The sequence below is a fragment of the Sminthopsis crassicaudata genome, chromosome 2, assembly GCF_048593235.1.
Source record: "Sminthopsis crassicaudata isolate SCR6 chromosome 2, ASM4859323v1, whole genome shotgun sequence".
Classification (NCBI taxonomy): Eukaryota; Metazoa; Chordata; class Mammalia; order Dasyuromorphia; family Dasyuridae; genus Sminthopsis; species Sminthopsis crassicaudata.
The window spans coordinates 113,647,097-113,674,094 of NC_133618.1; the positions used below are offsets into that span (position 1 = coordinate 113,647,097).

General features: G+C 32.5%; 2 protein-coding genes across 7 annotated transcripts in view; one reads left to right on the top strand and one right to left on the bottom strand.

The window, feature by feature from the left end:
* Positions 1 to 1,222, top strand: part of UGP2 (UDP-glucose pyrophosphorylase 2) — a 103,353-nt gene extending 102,131 nt beyond the window's left edge. For 5 of the 6 annotated variants that reach the window (XM_074287043.1, XM_074287039.1, XM_074287042.1 and 2 more), the window contains exon 10: positions 79 to 1,222. In XM_074287043.1, the coding sequence (XP_074143144.1) occupies positions 79 to 186 (108 nt within the window). In that variant the 3' untranslated portion in view covers positions 187 to 1,222. The remainder of the gene's footprint in view (positions 1 to 78) is intronic. The other variant, XR_012485940.1, reaches the window with a different exon arrangement.
* An 808-nt stretch (positions 1,223 to 2,030) lies between these two features.
* The window catches only part of VPS54 (VPS54 subunit of GARP complex), a 76,727-nt gene continuing 51,759 nt past the window's right edge, over positions 2,031 to 26,998 (bottom strand). Inside the window, exons 12-23 of the mRNA XM_074287038.1 lie at positions 24,347 to 24,684; positions 17,869 to 17,998; positions 16,689 to 16,870; positions 14,980 to 15,092; positions 13,567 to 13,624; positions 12,132 to 12,237; positions 11,211 to 11,298; positions 10,518 to 10,639; positions 10,332 to 10,412; positions 8,730 to 8,837; positions 6,089 to 6,183; positions 2,031 to 2,660 (exon numbers count right to left, since the gene is read on the bottom strand). Coding sequence (XP_074143139.1) covers positions 2,555 to 2,660; positions 6,089 to 6,183; positions 8,730 to 8,837; positions 10,332 to 10,412; positions 10,518 to 10,639; positions 11,211 to 11,298; positions 12,132 to 12,237; positions 13,567 to 13,624; positions 14,980 to 15,092; positions 16,689 to 16,870; positions 17,869 to 17,998; positions 24,347 to 24,684 — 1,527 coding nt within the window. The 3' untranslated portion in view covers positions 2,031 to 2,554. The remainder of the gene's footprint in view (positions 2,661 to 6,088; positions 6,184 to 8,729; positions 8,838 to 10,331; positions 10,413 to 10,517; positions 10,640 to 11,210; positions 11,299 to 12,131; positions 12,238 to 13,566; positions 13,625 to 14,979; positions 15,093 to 16,688; positions 16,871 to 17,868; positions 17,999 to 24,346; positions 24,685 to 26,998) is intronic.

Genomic DNA, 26,998 nt, shown 5'->3' on the forward strand with positions numbered 1-26,998 from the left:
TTTCAAGATACATGCAAAGTGCCTTTTAGTCTTTTAAATTTTTTAAAGCACCGTCTTTTTATTTTTCTCTTAATTTAGGGAACGGTTATCATCATTGCAAACCATGGTGACAGAATTGATATCCCTCCTGGAGCTGTGTTAGAGAATAAAATTGTATCTGGTAACCTTCGGATCTTGGACCACTGAAGAAAAATATGCTCCATATGTTTTATTGATTATGAGCTAAATTGTTTTTCACAAATGGAATGTTCAATAAGGTTTGGGAATAGAGGCAGGTGCTTTATCCACTATTTCACTGTACCCTGAAGTATTAATTTTTAAAGTAGAGTTTTCTGCAGTACGCTCTTATTTAAAAGCACAGATGGACATTTGAAAGCAATACTTCTTCTTTGAAGAGATCTGTATCATCATTAACTTTGAAGTGCAATATTGCTGGTCTTAATGCAGGAATGGCTGTCCTGGAAGATCTTTTAACAGAGGCCTGTCTGGCTCCGGTCATTTTGAACTGCTTGTAATTTAAAAATAAAGCTGTGAAGCAATATATATGTGCACATTTATAATTTTTCAATTATATCATTTTTATGAAGTAATCTTTATTGCAGAATAGATATTTAAAAGACTGGGAAGGCTTGAAATTGTGGTACTTAAAATTTTGCATCTATAAGAATTTTGTTTGTTTTTGGCTTTGTACAAAACGGATTAATAACAATACCTCATCATGTTTCTTTTTGAGGATGTAGTTAGCCAGTTTTATTTCCTTCCAAAGGATGTGTGTGTGTGTGTGTGTGTGTGTGTGTGTGTGTATTTTTGCTTGGTGAGAATCGGTTATTAGATTGGATTTCTGCTTCTCTCCTCTCCTCTCCCCCACCTTCTGTGGGGTCAAAGAGTAATAAGCAATGTTTTTCACATCACTCCTTTTCTTCCTTTTGCTGCATCTTCCCTTTACGGTTTTGTGTTTGGGGGTTTTGTGTTTTGTTTTTTAATCATACACTGAAGCAATTTTTAGGACAAAGATTAATCAAGAGTATTTCGGAATGGCCAAATAATAAAGCTCACAAATGGCACTACAAGTTGTCTGTCATTAAATTATTATGTTCTTTGTTATTAAAATGGTCACTTCCAGTTCTTCCAAACTTGTTCTTAGGCCACGTGCTTTTAAGATCCATAGTAATGCTAAACTGTATCTTATTGTATAACTATTAAAAGAAGTTGGTCTTTAAAAGTCTTGATATTTTCATAGCTTTATTTTTTAGACAGTTTAAGAACTGATGACATCTTCATAATGGTAAAGCAAAAAAGACAGGTTTGCCTTTCTGAGGAAACCTTAACATAGCAATAGACCATTTGGTTGTACATAATCATTACAAGGTTAGGCACTCTGACATGTTTAGGTAAGATTGTTAATGTGAGATGAAGCACAGGCACTTTGTTACTTGTAGAGTGCTTACTGATTCTAATAGTGAAGGTAAAGTGTTTGTTTATAAAAAATTCTCCAAGCAAGTTAACTCCATTCATCACCTCACACTCCACTCCCCAATACTATAGCTTATATATAGCAACCTGTACTATATTATGCTAAAAAAATTCTACTTCTCTCTGGTCTATAGACACCACACATCAAAGTAACTTAAAATTAAGAATCCAAGGGGTGCAATGTTTAGGTAACATACAAAATTTTAAAATAAAAACTTATTTTCACAAGTAGGCAGACTTGTATAAATAAGCATTTGTACCTCTGCCAAAAAAATGAGAAAGACAAAAAAAAAAAATTCTTCATAGGTTGCTTTATAAATATAAAAATACAGATATGGAACACCAGCCCTACTTACTATTACTGAAAAGTACTTAAATTAGTAGCTTCATAAATTAATGCCAACATCTTATTCTTTAATCATCACTAATGATTACATTTTAAGTGGTCAGACTAACCAGGAAAGCTTTACTCAGCATGGATGGCAGTATAAAGAAAGTATGAGATACACAAACCCTGAAACATGAATGCTTACTAAAACAAAAAGGGGAATCCTAAATCCAAGCAATCAAAAGATGTTTATTTTTTTATAGAAAGATCTGTAAAAAAATAATTTTCCAAACAGCATTACTTTCATAGAGAAAACATTTTCTACAGAGGTTGACTTAAGATTTTAATATTTTAAATTGTACCATCATTAAATAAGGTGGGACACCATATGAATTTCATTGCACTGGAAGAAATGCAAAGCATTTTTTAATATAAAGGTATATAGAGCATTCTAGTCAACTACAGCTGTGTTACAGCTATGTGTTCTTTTGGATTTGGTCCAAAGAAACCTGAGTCTGTTTCCAGAGAGAATGAAAAAATGTTATAGACACCTGATCAGTTATCCCTCACTGAGGATGCACAAAAAAGGACATTCCTTGCAGGTCCCACTGAATTCAGTTCCCAACACTGATACTTTCCCCCTTCCCATTCCCTCACATACATGCTTTTGGGCTCTGCTTTAAATATCTGAGACAGGTATCAAAATTCTTAGATACATCCTGTGGTCTGACAAATAAGTTTTCCAGTATGTTATCACCTCTTCTGTTCCCAGATCTCAGCCATATTTAGGTCCAAATCTTTAAGTCCTTTTAAGGCTTGAAGATTTCCAGTGTAAAAAGCTACATCTGCTGTAACCAACCTAAAAATAAGGAGAAAAAATTATTTAAAATACATTAACCGACCCTTGGCTATCTAATCTCAAATACACCTGTTTATTTAGAAAATCCAATTGGAAGTGAATTCTTCTAAAATATATCCTGTTAAGCTACTATATAGTAGATCAGATATTTAAATAAGGAATAAGTTTATTAATGAATTTTGCTTTATGAAATACTTCAGCACAGTATCTGAAAAAATGGGATGTGATCTCATGTGCAAGACAAAGTCAAAGACACCAGGTTTGGAATCAGGACTGTAGGCTCTCTGCTCCCCCAATTGTCACTTAACTCTGTGGCAATGACTTTCCTCATCTGTAAAATTGTGGAGGCTGAGTAATTTAAGGGTCATTTGAAATTTGATCTTGGGTTGACACCAAAATTTTGGGATTGGGAGAGTGATGCCATGTTAACAGCCTATAAATGCTTCACAGTGACAGACCACAGCATAAGACAGATAGGGTTTTTTTGCCCTTACTTTGGGCAGAAGGATATGATTTAATGAATAAACAATAATAAGCTAATAAACTGGTACATAGTAAAATAGAGAAAATTATCTATAGGTAAAAACTGATTATAGGTGGGTAATAACTCAGCCATACATGAAACACTATCTCCAAAACAGATATCTATTGTCTATAACAAGTTTTGGAGTGTTTTTATTGGGAATGTGAGAGAAGGCTATTGTAAAAAATCCAGTAACAATTCAGTCTTGAAATAAGTTTTTAAAATAAATGGATAGAGATACCAACTAAATCACTTAATCACCTCATTTTTTACTTCCTACTCTGGCTCCCTTCCTTCTTTCCCCACCTGCCCAAAAGAATGGAATATTTGTAGTCCCAATCCTTGCCTAGTTGAGCCTTATTCTCTACACCAATTCCTGCCTTTGAACTGAAATACTGAATATCTCCTCAAATACTTCAGCTACGCATAGGGATGGCCACATCTTTTGATCTCACCACAAGTGTACTTCATGAGCAAATGCTCCATAATTTTATCATCTTCTCTCCTAGTCTTAACCGTTCTAAATCAATTATTCATCCTCACCATGACTTCCCTCCTTCAGCACTTTTTCTGAACATCATGGCTGCTCTAATTTCATTTTCCTACCTTCCTTATCTCAACTAAAATAAGAGCATCCATATATACTTGAAGATTTGCAGAGCACCATATGTTATCTCCATGTGATTCTCACAACAAGCCTGTAAAGGAGATACTACTATGGAATCTCAATGTACCCAGTAACAGCAATACTGTACAATCAACAACCAAATGACAGCTATTCTCAGCAATACAATGATCCAAGAAAATTCCAAAGGCCTTAAGATAAAAAATGCCATCCACCTCCAGAGAAAGAGCTGATGGAGCCTGAATGCAGATCAATGGATACTATTTTTACTTTTTTCTTTGTGTTTTCTTTCACAACATGCTTAATATGCATATCTGCATATGTATAATCTATATCAAATTGCCTTCTCAAAGAGGGAGGCAAGAGGGAAGGAAGAGAGGTAATTTGGAACTCGAGTTTTAAAAATGAATGTTAAAATATTAAAAAACTATCTTTTACATACATGGCTTGCTCCAGTCACACAGCTATTGATATGCCACAGCAATATAGTGATCCAAGACAATTCTAAAAGATTTGAAATGGAAAATGACATCTACATTCAGAGAAAGAACTATGGAGGTTGAATGCAGATTAAAGAATACTATTTTCACTTTGGGTTTTTTTTTCTTATAGTTTTTTTCTTCTTCTGATGCTTCTTTCACAAGACTAATATGGAAATGTTTGATTAACATACTATACACACACACACACAGCCTCTATTGTAGCTTCATGTCGGGGGAGAAAACTTTGGAGCTCAAAATCTTACCAAAAAAAAAAAAAAAAAAAAAAAGATAACAAAACTATCTTTACATAGGGGGAAAAAATACTATTAAGTGGGAAAAAAAGTGTTAAGAGTTGGGGTTTGTACTCAAAACTTCCTAACCCTAAGCCTAGAGTACTGTCCTGAAGTTCTGGGTTCTGAAGGCTCTTCCTTCCCTCTTGTCCCCTCTTGTCCCCAATAATGTGGATTATAGGAACAGTAAATAATCAAGTGTTATCACATATTCTAGTCTGTCCTATGTACCATAAGTAGCAGACTTTTAAAATTTGGGTCAAAGCTCAGCAAAGGCTTTATTTTAATTTAAGAAATTTTCAATTCAAAGTGTTTTTTACTCAATAAATAGATTTTTTAAAATGAGAGGCAAACCTTAAAAAATCAGGAAGATATGTTCAGCTTCTCTATACCTCAAGGCAATGACTATAAATTCTAGACAAACCACTGCTATCTGTATTAGTGGAGGAAGTTTCCACACTTATGATATAGTGGACACTAAGTATACTGGCTGAAGTGAACAATTATTCAAAAAAATCAAAACTATCAAAGTGAAGATATAACCTCAGAAATTGGATAACAATTTACCATAAATGTTTGGTAATGTTCCTTCTGCAACATTGTTGGGGAGACAGTAACACTAGAATAAATGTACTTTAGGTACAACACTAATATTTAACAAATATCCTACTTTAAATAGGATACACAAAAAATAATGCAGTGAAAATAATACTTTATAAGCTATTTAAAGGACAAAGGTTGCTTCAGTCTCAGTTTATGATGTACTTTACACTTGATGAGTATAACGTACATTTTCATGGATGACATTCTTTTAAGAACTTAATAGACATGAAATGATTCAATTGAATGATATGCAGAAAGAGACTGACAATAAGCAATAAGGATGTCACATGCAGAAGAAATCAATTCGTAATAAAAATTACAGGCTAATAAATGAAGTAACTTTGCCAATGCTTAAAGATCAAACCAAATTTCATTAATGGAGATAAAGTGATGAAGTGCCTGCCCAATGTGGAATCAGGGGTTTTTAGGTTATTCCCTTTTGGGGAAATAAAAGTACACTGATAATAAAGAAATAGAATGTTTTTCTCTTTTCTTTCTTCCTTTTCAACATAAAACACCTCAACTAAAAATAGTGTCTGTATCTAATTAGGGATAAGTTGAGGATAAATAATTTCCATGTAGTTTTTAGCAGAATAATGTTATAATATTACATTAGGCTAGGCTTCCTAGAACAGAATTCAATTGGAAGATTTGGACAAAATTTATCCTAAGCAGGAAAATAACTGCTTTTCTAAAATGCACATTTTGACAGAGAGGGAAGGATACTGGCTGTTTGAAGACAATACCATTAGAGGAAAGGGGAAACTAAGGGTCAATGACAAGCTTTGTAGACTTTTTGTAAGGGGTAGACATTGGGCAAGACAATTACAGAAGGGAAAAACGTAATCATAAAAGAAAAATTAATATAGCAATTCAGAAGTGAAAAATACAATAAAAAAATGTACCCATTTTGAGGTCCTCCATCATTAACAACGTTTAAATGAGATAACTGTCTCTTCATGTGGATTTTGTAGCTTGCATTAATTCTTAAAAATAGTATCTGAAAACACATGGGGAAAAATGTTATTTGACATTCTCCTGAAAAGAAAAATAAAATGAGCATCTGAATTGTCAATTTTTTAAAAAGGAAAACATATTACAAAACTAAACTTTAAAAAATTTGTCACAGCTGTCATTATTAATGTGATTGCCTACTCTGTAGGATGAAAACTTGCTTTCATACCAACTGACTTCCTACCTCTTACAAGAAGTATTCTGGGATCTAGTTTGAATTGATAATAAAAATTAATAAGATAAATTATTTAGCAGAGTTCTTCTACTCCTACTTCTGGAACTACCTTCTCCAGAAAAATTTCCCCAATTCCCCCGTTCTCCCTTTTCACAGACAACTTAGTTCATACTTTCTCTTTCCAGTACACTATGCATGCCTCTGGGACTATTTACAATCTCTTTTTCTGGCACAGTGCTTTTCATATAGTAGGGCCCTAATACATATGTGTTAACTTAGTTAAACTTAAAATCCATCCACTTAGGCACTAAAGGTAAATGTTTAGAAGAAGGAAAGACAGAACCATTATGAAAGTACCAAAGATTATAAGGAAACCAAAGTTTGGGTATTGTCTTATGTGATCAAGGATTCCCTCTTAAAAGGATTTTGTGGAGTTGTACATTACTTTTACTCCAAAACTGTAGTTTTTAATCTAAGGAGAATCCTTGGAATTGCAATAATATGTAATAAAAATCTGCCACTGTCTGACAGCACCTAGCTTTGGTGAAACTATCATTCCTTAAGATAAAACTTTCATCTTTAATAAATGGCAAAATTGCAGATATACCATAAATTTCCTTATGATTTCTTATCAGGTAATGTTTGATTTGTATATTTATTTTATATATACCCAGGGTCATATAAATATTTCTCAGGTGAAAAGGAGTTGCAGGTGGAAAAAGTTTAAGAAGCCAAAAGTTTCTGCAAATAAAGCACAAGTTACAAATATACTCTTTCAATTAAAATTGGTGGGTTTAGAGTAACAGAATGGTCAGGTACTTTGTGTGTGAAGTAGGAAAGGCAGAAAAGAAAAAGTAGTGAGGGGCTTTTCAAGGGGTACAAAATGCTCTCTGACATTCTGGGTACTTCAGTGTGAGTCCCAGGACACCTGGGTAACAAAATACATTCATTTTGTAGAAATAAACTAGGTTTTTAAAAAGTCAATTCCATTATATGAGGAAAACTATCAAATGAAGTAGCATCAAAACTGGTTAGTATATTTTGTTTGATTCTACTTATTTATTATACGGGAAGGCATAGTTCATAAAAGGGAAAGAGATGTAATGACTTAGTGATGGAAGAAATGCAAAAAAAAAAATCAAAAAAGTATTTTTAAATGTATAGAAGAAAACAAAGATAATCACAGAGCAAATCATTTTAAAAAAATTTTATATATCCTTTTAAAAAATGAACTATGTAATAAAAATGTTTTCATATATAGTATTATTTTGTTCTCTATATATTGAAAATGTCTGCATTGATCCGAGTTCACAATAAAAAAAAAAAGAAAGAAAGAAAGAAAAAGGAGAAACTATATCAGCATGGGTAAAAATAGAGTAATAAAAGAGGAAAAATCAGACAAAGAATACTGATAAGATCTCATCAATATTACTTTCCCTTTAACTCAACAGGCACTGAGAAGATGGAAGTTTAGACTGGGAAGAGAACAAAAAACACCAGTAATTTTCTCTCTCTCTCTCTCTTTTTTTTTTTTTGCTGAGGCAATTGGGTTTAAGTGACTTGCTCAGGGTCACACAGCTAGGAAGTGTTAAATGTCTGAAGTGAAATTCGAACTCAAGTCCTCCTGACTTCAGGGCTAGTGCTCTATCCACTGCACTACTTAATTGCTCCAGAACCCATAATTTTTAAATGAGCATGGGATCTTTAGAAGATAAGCCTAACTGAATTTACCATAAAAATGGCATACAATATATAGCATAAATAAAACAAACATAAAAAATAATTAAATATAAGACACAATCATCTGGGGATGAGTCCCAAGAAGTAAGAGAAAATACCAAATAGGAAGTAAAAAATGCCAAAGAATAGTTTTGCTAATTTTGCTACTCAAATAAAATGGACAACTTGCCTGTATTTTGTGAAATGTAATATTAACAAAAAAGTATACTGATTTTGAGTTAACTGGCCTAGAAACATCAGCACTAAATTCTCCTATATTCATTTGACTATTAACAGTGGAAAAATAACTGACAAAGCTGATTTTTTAATTGATTAAAAATTTTGAATCTATGATCTCTACAATCTGAGACTTCAGCACACTAATATAACATCTTCCTTTTGCAATTGCTATGGACTTGTGAGATCTAGGCATACTTTGATTTCAGAAATTTTGTTTTTAGTCAACTAATACTAAAGACATCAAATGAAATAAATGTCACCCACAAACAAACTGACATTAAACATGCAGAGATTTTTACTGTGTTTCAACTGGGTTAAAAATGACACGTAATGATAACTTGATGACTGCAAGCACCAACTGACCATCTATGAATGCGGTTTCAGGAACAGAAACTTGCCTGTGTTTGTTCCTCTGGAAGGAGTTCATATATAGCTTCATGCATTTTTGCCATCTGTTTACAAATATTCCTGAAGCAGGTAGAAGGAACAGGAGCTTTCACCTCATACTGGCAAAAGAAGATAATAAGAAAATGTTCAGATCCTCTGACAATGTTACTTTACTCAGGTACATAATGGGCACATTGTCTGAAATAAAGGCATTATGACAGGATGGTGAGAGTCCTAGACTGAGCCTCAGGAAGACCTGGATTACAGTCCTGCCTCTACCACTAGTTGTGTAGCTCTGAATAAGTCACTTCTCTCAGCCTAAGTTTCCTCATCTGCAAAAGGGGAATAACAACAACCTGTACGAAGAGTTGTGGTAAGGTTCAAACAACAAAATACATAAAATGTGCTTTGCAATCTTTAAAGTATGAGCATATATAAAAATATCAACCATTACCTACTGATACAGCACTTATGCTTACTAATGTGAAATCACTGAGTTAATTCTAGTTCTACTTATTCTCTCAATGCAAATCTTTAAAAACTTACAAATTCCCTATGCAATTTTATATTAGAAAATAACTGGTTGCAAATATCATGTGGTAAATATGTTAAAATGCTCCCCTTCTAGCCCCCCAAGAAATACTGAAAAAAAAAAAAAAGCCATTCTTTTATTAAGGAGAGCAGCAGGAGAGCTAAGGAAAATATTCCCATTTTCAGATCTGAATTAAGTATTAATTTTTTGCTAGCCTGAAATGAACTCTATTTAACTTCATAATTAAGTATTTAGAGAGGCTTTCAAAAGTTAATATAATGCCCCAAAATTTTGGATATTATGTTGTTGCTGATAAAAGAAAAATTTCTAAATAATTTTAATGTAACTCTACCAACTACAATGTATTACAGAATGCTAATTCTAAAATAAACCCAATTTGTTTATTACCCTGGAAACATGGCAGACACTAAAGATTTAAACAAAAATATCTGTTCCCAATTTAAGTGCTGATCCAGTATGCCATGATTCCTCATAGCAAAGTATACCACATGAGCAAAAAAAATTTGAGAGCTCTTGTTATATGATTTTTATTTCGTAAGCTTTTTTTTGCTACCATCTAAATTCTACTTTGCAGTCAATAAAGCTAAAAACATCAAGCTAGGATAGTCCAAATGATCATTTTTAGGTCAACAAATACTTGCCACATTTAGAATATACCCACATTCAATTAAATGATCATTTATAAGATTTTTAACTAACTAAATAATCTAGCAAACTCACATCCAATATTATTCTTGGATAAAATGTGAAATGTTAATATTTATTATATTCTAATAAAAACAGATATAATGGAATAGGAATATTAGGGGGAAAATTGTGGTATTTCTTTAATAGCTCTATATACTTATACTGACTTTACACATCTGTCCTATTTTAAGAAAGGGAATGATTTCTCTAGAGAAGTAAAAGTTCCATGGTGGGTTAATAGCCACCAAATAGCCACTTCAAAAAATTTACATTCTCTTATGAATCTTCAGGTTATATACCAAAAATCCTAATTAAATTAAAAAGCTATTATGCTCTTTAAATATGTCTGATTACTTCTTACATGCATTATTACCTTAGATAGCAGTTTGTCAAATAAGTTATCCATGATCGCTACAAGTTTTGCTAAGATTTCTGCTATATGGTCATGGTAATCCTGTAATGAAAAAATAAAGTATAGGCTTTAAATCCCCAGGCATATCTATTTAGCAATGAAAAATTTAATTTTATACACCCAAGTGAATAATACATGAGGAATTACCTTAGTGATATGATCAAAATGCCTGAGCATGCTGTATTGCTTAGGCTGCAGACGAGCTTCAAAATGAGCTCGGATCACAGGAATGTAGTGCACAATTAACTGGAGGCAGCGTGAAGAAAGGGCTGTAAGATATGGAAAGAATGAACAAAAAGAGAGGAAAAAATAAAGGGTTATTATAACCATCTTTGATTGAATAAGTTTTTATAAGATAAAAATACAATAATTGTATACATAAGTTCCAGCTGATTGTCATTGAAGAGCAGTGCTAAATAGAACATATTTTATCACATTTAAGAAAATCATCTGACCATGAACAATCCATTATGTTGGGTCATTCCCCAAATAATGCTTCCAATATAATTCAATTCTAATTTCTATCAGTGTAACATCATGACTGACCAATTTACTGCCATCTGTCATTTAGACAGTACCTTTTATCTTAAGCACTTATTACATATTTTCCAAAACAGTGCAATTTCTAAATAATTTAACCTGAATATTAACAATACTTCTCTACTTTACACCATTTGTCTTATTTTCAATTATTATCACATATGAAAAATAGGTGGCCTTTACCACACCTGGGAAAAGCTAAGCCTTCTCTTGGATGTACAATACAAACATAATCAACATAGGGACACTGCTATAACTTTACAATATGAAACTACAATGTCAAAACGCAGATATCCATACCTAAGTTTTTTGTAGTTATTGTTTTCAAACCAACGATCTGCAAAGCCCCTGCTCCAAGAACTAACTGGCAACTTCTTGAGTTGAAATACTAATGGGTAGGAAGAAGGAAAACATAATATATAGATTAAAAACATTCTACATATGATATTAAATTATCACTTCTAAATATACTATTAATAAAGTATTTCCTTCTTATGCTCTGATCAAAAGGAAACAAAAATATCTAAACCAAAACAAAAGTTTAAGGGAAGAAAATTTAACATTCATAGTCTAAGAAGAATAATTAAGGCTTTTCTGAACTTTTCAGATTTTGAAATAAAATCTTCAATTTGCATTTTAAAAATCATAAATCAGTCTCAGCCATTAAAAGTCCTGTTTTCCAAAGTATAACACAAAATGCAAACATTTTTGCAAAATTACATCTGGCTATTCCAAGTTTAAATTAACCAAAAGATTTTTTTTTTTTTTAAGCATCACATTTTCAGCTTATTCACTTCACTGACTTTGATAAAATTACTTTTTAAAAATCCCTTACCTTGGCTAAATTATAAAAAGTTTGATGAACTTTTAATTTTCATTTTCAAACACATATTAACAACTCAGGTAACCCCAATCATATCTAATCACTAATAAACAAATCTTTAGACTTTGAAGTTATTCAAGGGATGCTACATGGCTTCTGATAAAGAATCACTCAATAGTGAATGACAGGCAAAATATCGCTCTCTTACAATCATTTATTTTCAACATTTCAACTACATTTAAAAGTCAGAAGACTAAAATCATAAAAAGTCACATTACCTTGACAGCCATCTTAGAATTCAAAAACTCAAATTAGATCACAAAAGCAAGGAAGTACATAGCTTAATATATAATCCATTCAAACAATTTTTCTACACTGATGTGAAAAGTCATACATACCTTCAATAAATCTGACAAACGAGTAAGCATGTCAGTAGTAACAGAGGGGATGTTATCTACACACTGGCAATATTCAAGGATAATTCTTATCAATAACAATACTGTTCTGTGAAGGGGGAAAAAAGACAACCCAACAAGCAAAGTTAACTGCAAAAAAGTTTAGCATATAAAATTAGAAATCCAATAAAGAATATAGATTTGTTTAAAAAAATGATACTCTTTCCCAACCTTTTACTTTATTAATTTTTAGCATCCAAAAAGTTAGTTATTATACATATATCAGCCATATTAAACAATCAAAAATCCAAGGTTTAGCATATACCAGCAACTTAGAAAGGTTTTCAATATGTCTTCTGAGCCGCAGTCTAGCTAAGTTCAGAGAGGAACATTCCTAGAAAACTAGTTACTAGGTAAATTAATCAACATGTCTCTTAAAATGTGGTAATGCTGTAATCTTCAACTGTGAAAAAAATACTCACAATAATGATGTACTAATGTAATCAGTAGCAATATTATATAGAGGAAACATACACCCAAATTTTGGAAGGGAAAAAAATTTACCTGTATCTTTCCTCCACACAAAATTTACTATTAAAGTTACTACTGATAACTGAAATAGAAAAATCTAATTTCATCAGCCCTGAATTCAAATCTGGCCTCAGATACTTAACACTTCCTAGCTGGATAAGCCACTTAACCTCAATTGCCTCAGCAGAAAAAAAAAAAAAGAAAAGAAAAAAAAAAAATCTAATTTTCCTGATATAAACAAATAATGACTTAAATTATTAAATATTACAATATTTGTACTGCTAGATAAGTAGCCTTAGAATAACCATAAATCAAGTGTTATTTAAAAGGGAAAAAAAGTCACATCAATGCAAAAATAAAGAATAAACTTTAGTACTAGGCCAAAACAAACTTTTTAAAAATTAAACTCATATGCATTTGGCTTGATAAAGAACATATTAAATGAAAGATGCACAAACACACACAGGCAATACAAATATATACCCAATTTAACCCTTTTTACTTTGACTATACTCTTGGTATACTTGAATTTATGTGAATTATGAGTTTGAAAAGAGTTACATATTATCAAGAATTTAATATATGTTTTCACATTTGTTCTACTAAAAAAATATCATTTAACTAAAATGTTCTTAGGGGAACCTTTAAACATATTATCTAATACTTTATAAAAATTTTAATGAAAATTAAAAATTTGATTTTAAGAATAATGTCATAGCTATGTGAACAATCTTTGATGATATCAAATTAATCAACACCATGATAGACATATGAAAAGAGGAAAAATAAATTTGAGTTGAAGAAATATGAGCTTTCCTTACAAGTATTCCTACCACGCTCGAAAAAGGAAAGAATTTGAGTTTTTTAAAATGTGATAAAAATGACAGAAACAAAAAGCATAACTTACCCAACAACAGCATATGGCTGTCCTTCAACTATCAGGAAGTCGGCTGGTTTTCTCTCCTCTACACATAGAAATCAAAAGAAACAAACAAAACTATCAACAAAAAAATTAATTATTGCAGAACCACCAAAAAGAAACTGGAAAAATGTTGAATAAATCACTAAGGATTAAAACTCATTCATTTCTGAAAGCCTTTTTTCTTTGAAAACAGAGAGCTACCATTTCAATTTGTTATGTATTCTCTTTGATTACAAAGAGCTTAACATCCAAAACTGATATATTCAGACTAACTTCTGGTCAAAAACTATAAATTTATAAGTTCCATTAAAACAATAACACTATATAGATACAGATCACAACTTCTGGTGAAGTCTTTAAATTGGTAGAAAAATTTAAGTCTGCAGCAAATGTGAACCAGTGATCCAATCAGTAAGGCCTTTTGCACTTCAAAGACTGACCAAAGAGAGCCAGTATTCTAATGACCCAAATTTTGAGAATCTAGCATTGCTCTTCTTGACACAATTAATCTTTTACAGGAGTTTGTGAAGAATGTATATGATTAAGACAAAACTTGTATTTAATATTTAAATCAACCAAACCAGACCAGATTTCCAACCAGAGTGCTGTTACTTTATGTGGGGAAAAATGCCTCAAAAGTAGTAAAACGCAGGGGGAAGCTAGGTGGCGCAGTGGATAAAGCACCAGCCTTGAATTCAGGAGGACCCGAGTTCAAATCTGGTCTCAGACACTTAATACTTCCTAGCTGTGTGACCCTGGGCAAGTCACTTAACCCCAGCCTCAAAAAAAAAAAAAAAAAAAAAAAAAAAGTTAGTAAAACGCTAATATAATCCTAAGGTTTTTCCCTTTCACCTCTGAAAGGTCTTACTACTATTTTGTGAGAAATATCAAAAAGGAAAAACAACTATTGAGATGAAGCAGGAAGCAGGAGAAAGTTCTATTCTCAGAAAGGTATATGTTCTTCATGGAAAAAGAAAAAATGAAGTCATTGACTTTTCATGATAAATACACAACAAATTCAATTCCTCTGTGTTCATAACTACTAATTCAGAGGTTTCAATTCAAACCAAAAAAGGAACAAATTACATCCAACATGAAAAAGTATTTCAAGAGGTTCTAAGAATTATAAAAATTTCATAGAATAAGTTGGATCCCTAGTTGTAGGAGATTTTGAAAACATCATATACAAATATACTTAAGAATTTTAAGAATCTCCTCAGTAAATATATTCTCTCCACTTGTGCATACCACGTTCCCTTCACAACATAGTAAAGGATCTCTCTGCCTTGTACAGAAAACTTTATCACTCTGCATTCAACTAACTAGGCTGGTTTTCTCAAGTCCATTCACTGCAATAAGAAAATCAGTAACAGTAGGTATGTGAAAGACTGCAAATACCTCCACATTTTTTTTCAGGTAAAGCAATCTTCCCATCTGTTATGGAATCAACAAGATCCTGAAATTCTGCAGGTACCTCAGCTTGTTTCCACCGCTCATTCTCTAACAGGAGACTATTTAAAAATTAAAAGTAAAGTTAAAAAAGAGAAAGGGGGAAGAAGGTGAAAGGTCAAAAGGTTTGATAACTTCTGTTCCATTGGGATAGAAATATAATTTAAACTAAGTAAACTGAACTTAAGAAATCTTAAGTGGGTCATGTACAAAAATGTTTGTAGCAGCTCTTTGTGTACATGGCAAGGAACTGGAAATTGATGGATGCCCATCAGTTGGAGAATGGCTGATTAAGTTATGGCATATGAATGTTATGGAATATTTTTGTTCTATAAGAAATGATGAGCAGGCAGATTTCCAAAAAGCCTGGAAGGACTTATTTGAACTGATGCTAAGTGAAGTGAACAAACATAACCAAGAGAACACTGTATACAATAGTACAAAAACTGTATGATGATCAACTGTGATGAACTTGGCTCTTTTCAACAATGCAATGTTTTAAGGACCATGCCTAAGTGCAACCCCCCAGAAAGCCTGTAAAAGGTTAAAGGGAACTGTACCATTAAGGGGAAGGTTGGTTTTCCAAAGCCCCATAGCTGTGAATCATAACACTCTTAAGAACTGAGTTAAAGAGTTGCAAGTCAGCCTTTACCGTTAACAAATTTGCTGATGCAGGTGCTGCTTGTGAATTGGGAATGAAATAAATTGGAGGCACGAGGGAAGAGTGGAAAGATCAGAGAATGCAACTGCCTCTCAGTCTCCTTACAAAGAGATCATCATCATCATCATCATCTTCTCACATAAAGGGATCTAATCTGCTGGTCAGATTTAGATCCCCAACAGCCACTAATAGGTGGCTCCCGGAACAGCAATGATTCAAGACAATTCCAACAGAAGTGGGATGGAAAATGCTATCTGCATCCAGAGAGAGAACTTTGGAGACTGAATGTGGATCGAAGCATAGTTTTTTCATTTTTGCTATTTGTTTTCCTGGTGTGTTTTTTTCTTTCCATGTTTTTTTTCCATTTTGATTTGACCTTGCACAACATGATAAATATGAAAATATGTTTAAAAGAATTGCACATATGTAACCTATATCAGATTGTTTGCTCTCTTGAGAAGGAAGGAGGTAAGAAAAGATGGGAGAAAAATTTGGAACATAAAGTTTTACAAAGATGAATAATGAAAACTATCTTTACATGTATTTGGAAAAATAAAATACTATTAAAGGGAAAAAAAAAGCTTGCGTAGGCACAGTAAACAATTCAATTAAATGATATCTCTAACAGGAAATTTAATAATAAAGAGCTCTCCTTTCTAAAGCTGTATTTCCAATATGCTCTTAACCCCAGGTAGAGATGACAAAGTTAATTTGCTTTATTTTGTATAAAGTAGCTGATAGTATCAAACAAGTTTATATATAAGAATATTCCTCTTGCATGCAATTTGATTATATTCATAAAATAAATAATTAAATATTATGGCAGAAAATACAGTAAGATGATTTTGATTGTCCATTCAATTTTGCTTTTAACAAAGATATGGACTAAGCTAATGCTGCTCAAGTTTTTAAGGTTTCTATTTCATAGAGAACTGTAGTTTGGTAAGGAAAAGAAATTTTTTAGTGTTAAAAAAATTAAAATGAACACTAAGAATACCTGAGTTTGGTTTTTCTCTCTTCATGAAATCTATTTACAAATTTATTAGCTTGACTCTGAAGAGCACCACGTAATGACATGCTTTTTCGTCCACAGATCTGTTCAGTATCTAAAATAAATGTTTCCATTAATCGAGAAAGCGCGACGAACTCAGAGGAATTCAACTTCTCAAGAAAGCCATCCTAAATTTACAAAGTAACACAAAAAACTTCTGTCAGAAAATTAGCAGAGCACCAAATCATGGTTCATTTATGAAACCTAATAAATTAAAACCAAATATCTACAATTTTAAATCCTTAAAATGGTCTGTTTCAGAATGATAAATAAAATGTCCATGTGCTATTGCTCCAAAAACTAGACACATAAGTTTGATGCCAAAATCTAAAAACATAGTACTACTATAATTCTATAATTAATTGATTCAGTCTTATCTTCTACTTCTTGCCTTCCATCCAAACTGAGTTATGCACTGTCCTTAAAAACTTCCTCATCTTTTTCTTTTCTTTCATCATACCACCCTCCAAACTCCTACCAAGACTAATTTCAAATGCAGGCCTTCCTATAGGAAGTTTTTCCAGACCTGTCCACTAAAATCCAATCTCTTCTTCCTTGGAATCCCCATAAGACTTTCTCAGTAACTCTACAATAGTATTTACAGCCTACCTTATAATATGTGATTTGTGTCGTGTTATCCTTCCTATCAGGTTCCTTGATAAAGAATTCTTTCTAACTTGTTATCCCTTCCATAGTTTAGGACACCATAGCAGCTACTTAATCAATAATATGGAATTGAATATATTAGCAAATAAATTCATATCAATCCATGTAAACTTTTAAAAAGTATTTTCCCATTTTCACCAATTTCATCAATAAAATGATTTGGCAAATTTTAAAACATCAAAGTATTTAAAAATTTATAATTGTTCTGAGAGATTTTAAATGATAATCAACAAAATTTCAAAATAAGACTTTTCCTCATTAAAAAAAAAAATCAATAATAAATAACCCAAAGCTTTACATTTTATTTATTTGGACTTCTCTGGTCTTTTTATTCCATTAACTAAAATCCCCATGTTATCTAAAATAGATAATTCTAATGATGATAACTCATATTTATTAATATAGTGCTTTATGTTCTGGTTTACTTTTGAAACTCTGAAGCTCAGTCAAGTTAGCTAACCTTGGCTCTTGCCATAAGAAATTTGACCGACCGATCATGGCATATATCTGAAGCATTATACAGCAACTCTTGGATGCTATTTGCCAGCTTTCCCAGCTCTAAGTCAGTCAACTTCATGTCCTCACTGACCCTGAAAATAATATAAAATTATTTATAAGTCAAATAAGGTAAAAAGGCACATTCTTCTTTACATCAAACATACTCTGAAAAAGAATAACTGTTTTTAACAATCAAATAAGAAAAAGTCTGTTACATAATATGTATAATACTATTTGTAATGAAATAGCTCTTTAATGTGCTCGGAGTATATGTGAATCATGTAAGATTTAACATCTCTATTCTTCCAAGGCTTTATAGAAGGAACTTCAATTATATCCCAAAACTACATAGAACAAAACTTAATTTCAGCAGGAAAGGGTAGGGAAAGAGGAAGGCTTCTGCATTTCTAATTTGGGAAGTAAGAACAAGGAAATGATGGAAGCTATTGTTATACCCCAAAAACCAATCAAGAAAATCATGTGGTATAGTAAAAAGAGTACTAGTTCAAGAATGGCAGGTCCTGAATTCATATTCCTCCTCTAATTCTTTGCTCCCATAGATAGCAGAAAAAACAACCACAAAAGTTAAAAGAAATCATGGATCTCAATTTTATGAAGCACAGAGAATAGGAAACGCATTACATATATGTTTCTTTCACAGTCAAATAAAAATTATGTGTGTATAAAATGCAGATATCTCCCACTAGAAGAAGGGGTATAAAGAACAGGAGGGTTAGTTTTCTACTCTGGCTTATAATTTAAAGCCCTTCACAACTTGCCCCTCATCTGTGGTTCCATTTCATTACATATTCCTCCCCTTCTCACACTCTGGTCTAAACAAACTCCTCTTCTTATTGATGCTCACACCTTATATCTCATTTCTCATATGCCTATTTTTTTGCAGTGGCCATTCCATATGCCTAGAATGCCTTGCCTCCTCACATCTTTTAGAATCTTCTCCTTTAAGAGTCAACTCAAAAACCTTTTGCATGACGTCTTTCCTAAATCTATCAGATGCCAGTGTCCTCTCTCACAAAACAATCATATTTTTCTAAGCAGTCTCTAAGCCTGGGGAAGAAAGGGACTTTTTCTTTTTTTCATCTTTGCATCCCCAGTATTCAGCAGAGTGCTGAGCATATAGGAAACACTAACATGGGCTTGATTAGTTGAATAAACTAAAAGGGAAGGGGAGAATCTAAAGAGATGGCATCTCAATCTATATCAGAGAGTTTAATAAAACGGCACAAAAATGTGATTCTTCAACCAGTATTTACTAAGCACCATTCAATGTTTAAGGAATTAGACTTAAAGACAAAAATAAAAGCATTCATACCTTTAATAATAATAAGCTAAAATTTATATAGCATTTTAAGATTTGCAAAGAACTTTACATGTTTCTCATTCAATTCTCAACAACTCTGTGAGATTAGTGCTATTATTATCTCCATTTTACAGATGAGGAAACTGAGGCTGAGAAAGATTAAATGATTTGTCCAGAAACGTAAAGTTAAAAAGAGTCTGAATCAATGTTTAAACTCAAGTCTCTACCTTCAAGCCTAAAACACTATCCAATGAATCATCTAGCTAGCCCCCCCAAAGAGCTCACACTCAAAAGTTGAGGGGTTGGACAAGGATGTACATAATATAGACTTAGAAAAATGACCAAAGCTGAACAGGAAATTTGACATTTAAATGCCAAACTCAGGAAAAACATAAAAAGGTAAACATGAAAGAGTAATCACAAAGGTCTCAATAAAGTTAAGCTGCTTATATATCTATATGGGAAGATGATACAAATTCTAAAAACTTCATCATTAAGAGGGCAGTTAAAAGGAGTTTATATGGGCAAAGTTCATGGATATTTGTTAACTTTATTAAAACAATCTTCAAAAAATGTATTCACTGAGAGAAAGAGGTAGGAAGAGGTAGAATGAGGAAAATTTCTTCATATAAAAGAGGAGCACAAGGAAAAGCTTGGCCAGTAAAGGAAAAACAAAGAGTGGGAAGGTTTCAATGCTTGAACTACACTCCTGTCTATAGATAGATATATGCATATGCATACATAAACATATGCACTCAGCTATATGTAAAAATGTAATTTACTCAAAAGGGAAATGGGGGGAAAATAGATAGCAGATTAAGGGAAGCAGTGGTTATAAGCAAAAAAGCCTCCTGAGGAGGGGGAGGAGGAGGAGGAGGCAGAGGAGGAGAAAAGAGAGACAGAGAGAGACAGAAACAGAGAGACAGAGAGAGAAGGAAATATTCTGTAGGTAATCATAACTATGAATGTGAATGGGAGGAACTCACCCATAAAATGGAAGCAGACAGAAGAATAGATTAGAAACCAGAATTCAATAATATGTTGTTTATAAAAGACACATTTGAAACAAAAAAACCAAAGTTAAAATAAAAGACTAGTGCAAAATCTAATGTTTCAGCTGAAGTTTAAAAAAAAAACCAGGAGTTAGCAATCATGATCTCATACAAAGCCAAAAAAAAAAAAATTATAATTTTAATGAGATGATCATAGAAACTGCACCATACTAAAAGATACAATTGACCATGAAGTAACATCAGAAACATTTACAACTTCCTCTGCTAAAGTCTTATTTCTCAAATATATACAGTAAGTTTTGAACTGAAATAATTATATATATATTTAAATAAGAGCCATTTCCCAATAAATGATCAAAGGGTATCAACAGGCAGTTTTCAGAAGAAATCAAAGCTAGCTACAATCATATGAAATAAAAACAACTCTAATGTGCCATCTCATATCCTTCAGAAATAACAAATGTTGAAAGGGATGGGGGAGGGCGGGAATAGGTATACTAATAAACTTGGTAAAATAGTGAACTTAGCTCAACCACTTTGAAGAACAATTTGGAGTTAAACCCAGCAATACCACTATTATGTCTGTGTTCCAAAGAAGTCAAAGAAAAAAGGAAAGGGACTTAAATCTACAAAAATATTTATATAAACTCTTTTTGTGGTGACAAAAAATTGGAAATTGGAAATCAAAGGAATGCTTGTCGTTCAAGTCACAGCATATGATTGTGAAGGGGTACTAGTATGCTATGGGAAAAGATGAGGGGGATGGTTTCAGGAAAATATGGCAAGACCTATATGAGAAGAACCGGAACACTATACAGTAACAGCAATGCTGTAATGAAGATCACCTGTACAATGATCTGAGACAATTCCAAATGACTAAAGTTGAAAAAATTCTATCTACCTCCAGAGAGAGAACTGATGAGCTGAGTGCAAAATGATGTAAAATTTTCTCTTTTTTTTCTTCCTTTTGGGGGAAAACTATGTCTAATATGGAAATGTGTTGCATGATTTCACAATTTCACAAAAAGTTATAAAGGACATATGCTATTCCTTAAGCAAATGGGAGTTGGAGAAGTTCTTATGTATCATGGTTTATATGACTTTTATGAATAATTTCTACTATAGATTTTGGAATTGAATCAACAAAATAGTTACTTGCACAAGATAATGACATAATCAGACATGCTTTAAGGATATAATTTGTCTAGATTAAAAAAAGAAAAAAGAGCTAGAAAGACCAATGAGTAGGATACAGTAATAGTCCTGATGAAAGAGAAATGAAGGTCTGAAACAGATGGCCATTTGTTATGGAGACAAAGTAATGGATACAAGGTACACAGCATTGTGGAGGTGAAATTGGCAAGGCTTTGGAGCTGACCAACACTTTGCAACCAATTGGACGGGTTTTGTTACGGGATAAAGAAGAAGGAGTCAAGCCTAATTCAGAGGTTGTAAATTTGAGTAGAATTTGAATAGAAATAAGCAAGATAGCAAGGTTCTGGGGATGGAGGGCTTAGGGTGGGGGAGGAGTTTTGTTTTAGGCATGTTGAGTTTGAGATGTCTTTAAGACATTCAGTTAGTTATTTAACAGAGTGTTGATAATTGATCAATGATGGACAGAATCAGCTACACCCAGAGAAGGAACACTGGGAAATGAATGTAAACTGTTAGCATTTTTTTGTTTTTCTCCTCAGGTTATTTTTACCTTCCGAATCCAATTCTTCCTTTGCAACAACAACAACAACAACAACAACAACAACAACAAAATTCGGTTTTGCACATATATATTGTACCTAGGATACACTATAACATATTTAATATGTATGGGAATGCCTGCCATCTAGGGGAGGGAGGGAGGGAAGGAGGGGAAAATTCGGAACAGAAGGGAGTACAAGGGATAATGTTGTAAAAAAAATTACCTATCCATATGTACTGTCAAAAAATGTTATAATTATAAAATTAATTTAAAAAAGGTAGACTGTTGATAATGTTGGAGTAGAGTTCAGAAGAAACATTATTGCTAGATATATGCTCTGATAAAGACCACCAAAAGAGGATGAAAGAACTCAATGAAAGAACCAAAAGGAACTCAATAAGCTAGAATGATAGCCCAAATCTAATAAGATAAAATGTAATCATAAATAAATGTAAAGTTTTATACTTGGGTTCAATGACTCAATTACATTAGTAGAGGATTGCAAAAATATGGCCACATAATTTTGTGTGTGTGTGTGCATGAAAAATAGATTCAAATTTACAAGATGAGGAGCCATTCAACAATTGGTAAATTGTCAAAGGAAATGAACAAATATATTATAGGAAAAAAATGTTCAAGCTCTCAATAATCATCCAGGGAAAAAAATGCCCCAAATCACTAATAATTGGAGAAATACAAATTAATACAATTTTGCACTTCATATTCATCAGATGAACAAAGTTGACAAAAAAGGAAAATGACAAGCTTTGAAGGAGCAATGGGAAAACAAGTATTTTAATGCATTACTGGTAAGAGCTATGAATTTGTCTAAGCATTTTGAAAAGCAATTTGGAACTATGCCCAAAGTATTAAACTGTGCATAACCTTTGATCCATCTATATCACTATTAAATCTCTATCCCAACGTGATCAAAAAAAGAGAAAAAAGAGCCACATGTACAAAAATATAGCAGTGTTTATTATGGTGGTCAACAAATGGAAACTGAGGAGATGCCTTTTGACTAAATAAGAATATTAAAGCAATGGAATACTATTGTTCTGTAAGAGGTGATGAAAGTGACGGTTTCAGAGAAATCTGGTAAGACTTAGATAAACTGATATAGAGTATTATGAGTAAAACCATGCATGATTATACAGGTTTGTTACAGTGGTCTCATTTTTCTTATTTTTTTCTATAAAGGGTGGAAGTAGAAAAAGTATGAAAGAGAGAAATGGTGATATCCATTTGAAAAAAATTTTCAAACAAAAAATTATTTCTTTTTTAAAGCTAATGAAATCTTAGGTCAGGATTCATCACAGATATCATACTTCATTAACAAATCAGGAAATTTATAGGCTTGGCATATTCTAAACACATTCTGTTCAGTGTCTTGAATATAGTAGATGTTCAATAAATGCTTATTAAATGGGCACAATCTGTTAAGGATGCTGAAAAGCTGCAATGTAAGGCAAAAAGTGTCAAAGGAATTACTAATCAAAAAAGGGTCATTTGATGGAATTCAGGATATCCTACATCTGGAGAAAAGAAAACTTAGGGGTAAAATAAGATTGTTCTAAGTGTGTAAAGGATCGTCACATGAAAAAAGATCTCTCTTTGCATATTTTCTATCTATTTTTCAGCATTCTGTTTTCTACATGCTTTGATCCTATTAGTGTTTAGTACATTAAATATACTAAAACAATGAATTCTACATTTTCATTGTAAAGCACATCATAAATTACCTAATTTCCTTAAAGATAACACAATAAAATAAGATGTTTTAAATGAATTTATATAACTTGTTGAACTAAGTGATTTTGAAAGCACTTTTTGTTTGGACTTTCTACCAGTAGGCTGGTGAGAAAGATAACAATATTCCAACACTAGAAAATTGTTTTCAACTGTTTAAAACACTATCAAAGTGTTATGCTCGCTGCCTAAAAAAAAGAAAAGAAATCATTTTGGAAAAGATGCAGTGAAAAGCAGCAAGCTCCTATCTCTTCTGGAATATACTTAAAACAAAATGTAGAGATTTTTTGAAGGCAGTCTCACTGATGACAGGCAACTAAGATCACATTCAAATTTTTGTATAAGTAAATTGAAGGCAATAATTTCTTAGCCATTATTTTCTTTTATTTAAGAGTAAAGTGCATACCCACTTGGGTTTTGCCCCTGATCAATAAGTTTTAAGTTATATATTTTAAGTAGTATAAAACTCATAGACTTCAAAATTTTTTCCCTCTTTTTGAAAGTTTTGTGTATTAGTTAGCTTTTTTAAAAAAACACAGATTTAGTTCCAGTGTTAAATTTTATATATTTCTATCAACACAATAAATAATGTATCTAAATGGAACAACTGCTAATAATTTGTCAAAATACAATCAATATTATGAATAACCAACATACTTACATAAGCTCTATGCCTCCTGGTGTAAGAGAAGATATTTGCTCTTTACTGGAGGAAGAATCAGTAGTACATTCTGGTTCGGATACCGAATCACTGCTGCAGGGCTCACTGCTTGGAGATGCATTTCTTTGAGAGGTAGTGTCAGTTATTCCAGGTGGTAGCTCACCCTCACTAAATGCATCACTTATAAACATACCTTCATGGGTTAAATATGCCACCTCTGTATCTACTGAACTGTCTTTTGCAGCATTCTTCTGTTCTGAAGTTTCTTCCAGTTCCCTAGTCCTTTGATTTTTGTCAAGGACTGAGAGGACAACACTTCGAATAATATTTAACGTTGCCTAGAATTAACACATAAAATGGATTTTAAAGGTTTTTTTCAAAATTCTGTATTCTTACATTCTAAAGCAATGAACGTTTCTCTGCCCTCACCAGACAGAAAACTAATTTTTTACATTTGCTCCTTTAATTTTAAAGCACAATGAAGATGTTCACCTTTAGAAAAGAATTATTCAGTAGAAATAAAAACAATAAAATTCTTTACTTCCAATAATTATAGTAAGTCATTTTAGTACTGATGTGAGGAAATCATTAATTTTGTCCAATTTTTATATGCAAACTATTTGGAGATATTCTAAATTGATTCATTCACTTCACCAGCATTTTAAAAAGTAACTACTAGTTACAAAGCAGCATACTAGTTTGTGGTAGAGGAAAGTTTATATAAAAATCATTAAGCCACAGTCTCTGCCTTCATGTACCTTACAGTCTAGCTGTATTGAGCTTATATAAATATGCAATTACTACATAAATAAACTGTAAAACAGGATATGAGAACATAATTATGTTGTTATGGTATGAATAAAGTATACTCAGCAATATCATTTTTGAGCTGAGCTATAACCAAGAAAGGCTATTTCAAAACCAGTGTTGAGAAAAAGCATAATAATGCTCCTAAGCAGCAATTCACCATCAGACTGGAGTATACAAGAGGGACGATGACAGGAATCTTAAAGCCAGGAATATAGCATCTCCAGGGCTTCTGAGGCATTGATAAAGAACTTCTTGGCCTTTCTTGGTGACAATAAGAAGCCATTGGAGGTTTTGAGCATAAGTGATACAATTGAGAAGCAAGCATGTAAGGATATTTTTATAAAAGCTATGATTTCACTAGTGTAGAAATTTCCTTCCCTAATAGGGTTAACAATTTCTCCACATTTTATGAGCTGTTGTGGCCAAAAAATTCATCTCTGGTATTCAGCCTTCTGGTGGAACACCTTTCCTTGCTTAGATTAGATGGTCCTCAGACAACACAAACACACAAATCCCATACTTAGAATCAAACCCCAACTCCTTTAGCCTCTGCAGATCTATCAAGCTACTGGCACAGGGTAGCCACAGTGGAGAAAGAAAATCCTGGGGTATGTCTCTAGTAGAATCATAAGGAAGATAAACCTGGCAAGAGATGTGAAAGTTATAGTGCAGGGGATGGAAACCCAGAGGGAAACAAAATAGTGAGGAAGCTACTGTTGTCATCTTAGAAAGTATTGTAAGGAAGAAAGAGGAGAAAGGACAGATGAGAGAGAGATTTTCAAGGTAAAATTCACAGGACTTTGTAATTGATTAAATATGGAAGGTTATAGAGAAAGAAGAATATAAGATAATATCTAAGTTTTGAGCTTGGTGAATTGCTTGGTATAGGATATATAGAAATAGGGAAATCAGAGAATTCTATTTTGAAGAAAAGACACTAAATTCTGCTTCAGACATGATGAATTTGAATTGCTCCCAGAAAGAGGGAAGTCAGTGAAGAAGACAACTAGAGAGAAAGAAGGAGGATAAGAAAAGCAAGAGAGTGTAGTATCAAGGAATCCAGGAAAGAAATATCTAGGAAGAAGGGTTGTTAAACACAAACACTGCAAACAAAACATAGAGGATGACAAGAAAAGCTCATGTGAATTAATCATTACATGATCACTAAACATCTTTGAGGGAGTAACAGTCTGAAGTCAGAGTTCAAAAGTAAGTGAGGTGGTAAGAAAATAGAGGTATCAGGTCTTTTCTCAGTGTTTAGTGAAGGAGAGAGAAATGGGATGATATGAAATACTCTGATGGAAATTTTTCTAAGAGTGATTAAACAGATTGATGCAGAATGAAGAAAAGCATAGTATAATATAATATAAACAATAACTAAAATTGTAAATGAAGACAATAAAACTCAGGCTGAACTGGACAGTGTTGTTAAAGTCAAAATGTGCGTATTTTTCCTTTCTATATTAATCCATATTACACTACTCTTTTCTTCTTCAGCTTCACAGTATAAGAGAAATATTCTTGACTAAAATCATTTTTGGGCAGGGAAAAATGTATTGGGGAATTGACTGTATCAAAAAAAAAAGATTTATTAAATGGTTTAAAAGTAAAATTAATTTCACACTTTCCTATCTTTTTATATAGAACAAACTGAAGAGTTGAGTGTTCTTGGTTTTTCAGTTGGGGCTGAACCATTTTGTCACTCTACCATGTTAGATGAATATGCTTTTTGATTTCTGAACTACAACAGTTGGCAAATGTTTTTATGTATTACACTGATATCTTTAGGGATCACTATTATATAGTTGTTTTCTTACTGCTCTATCCATCTTACTTCCTCAA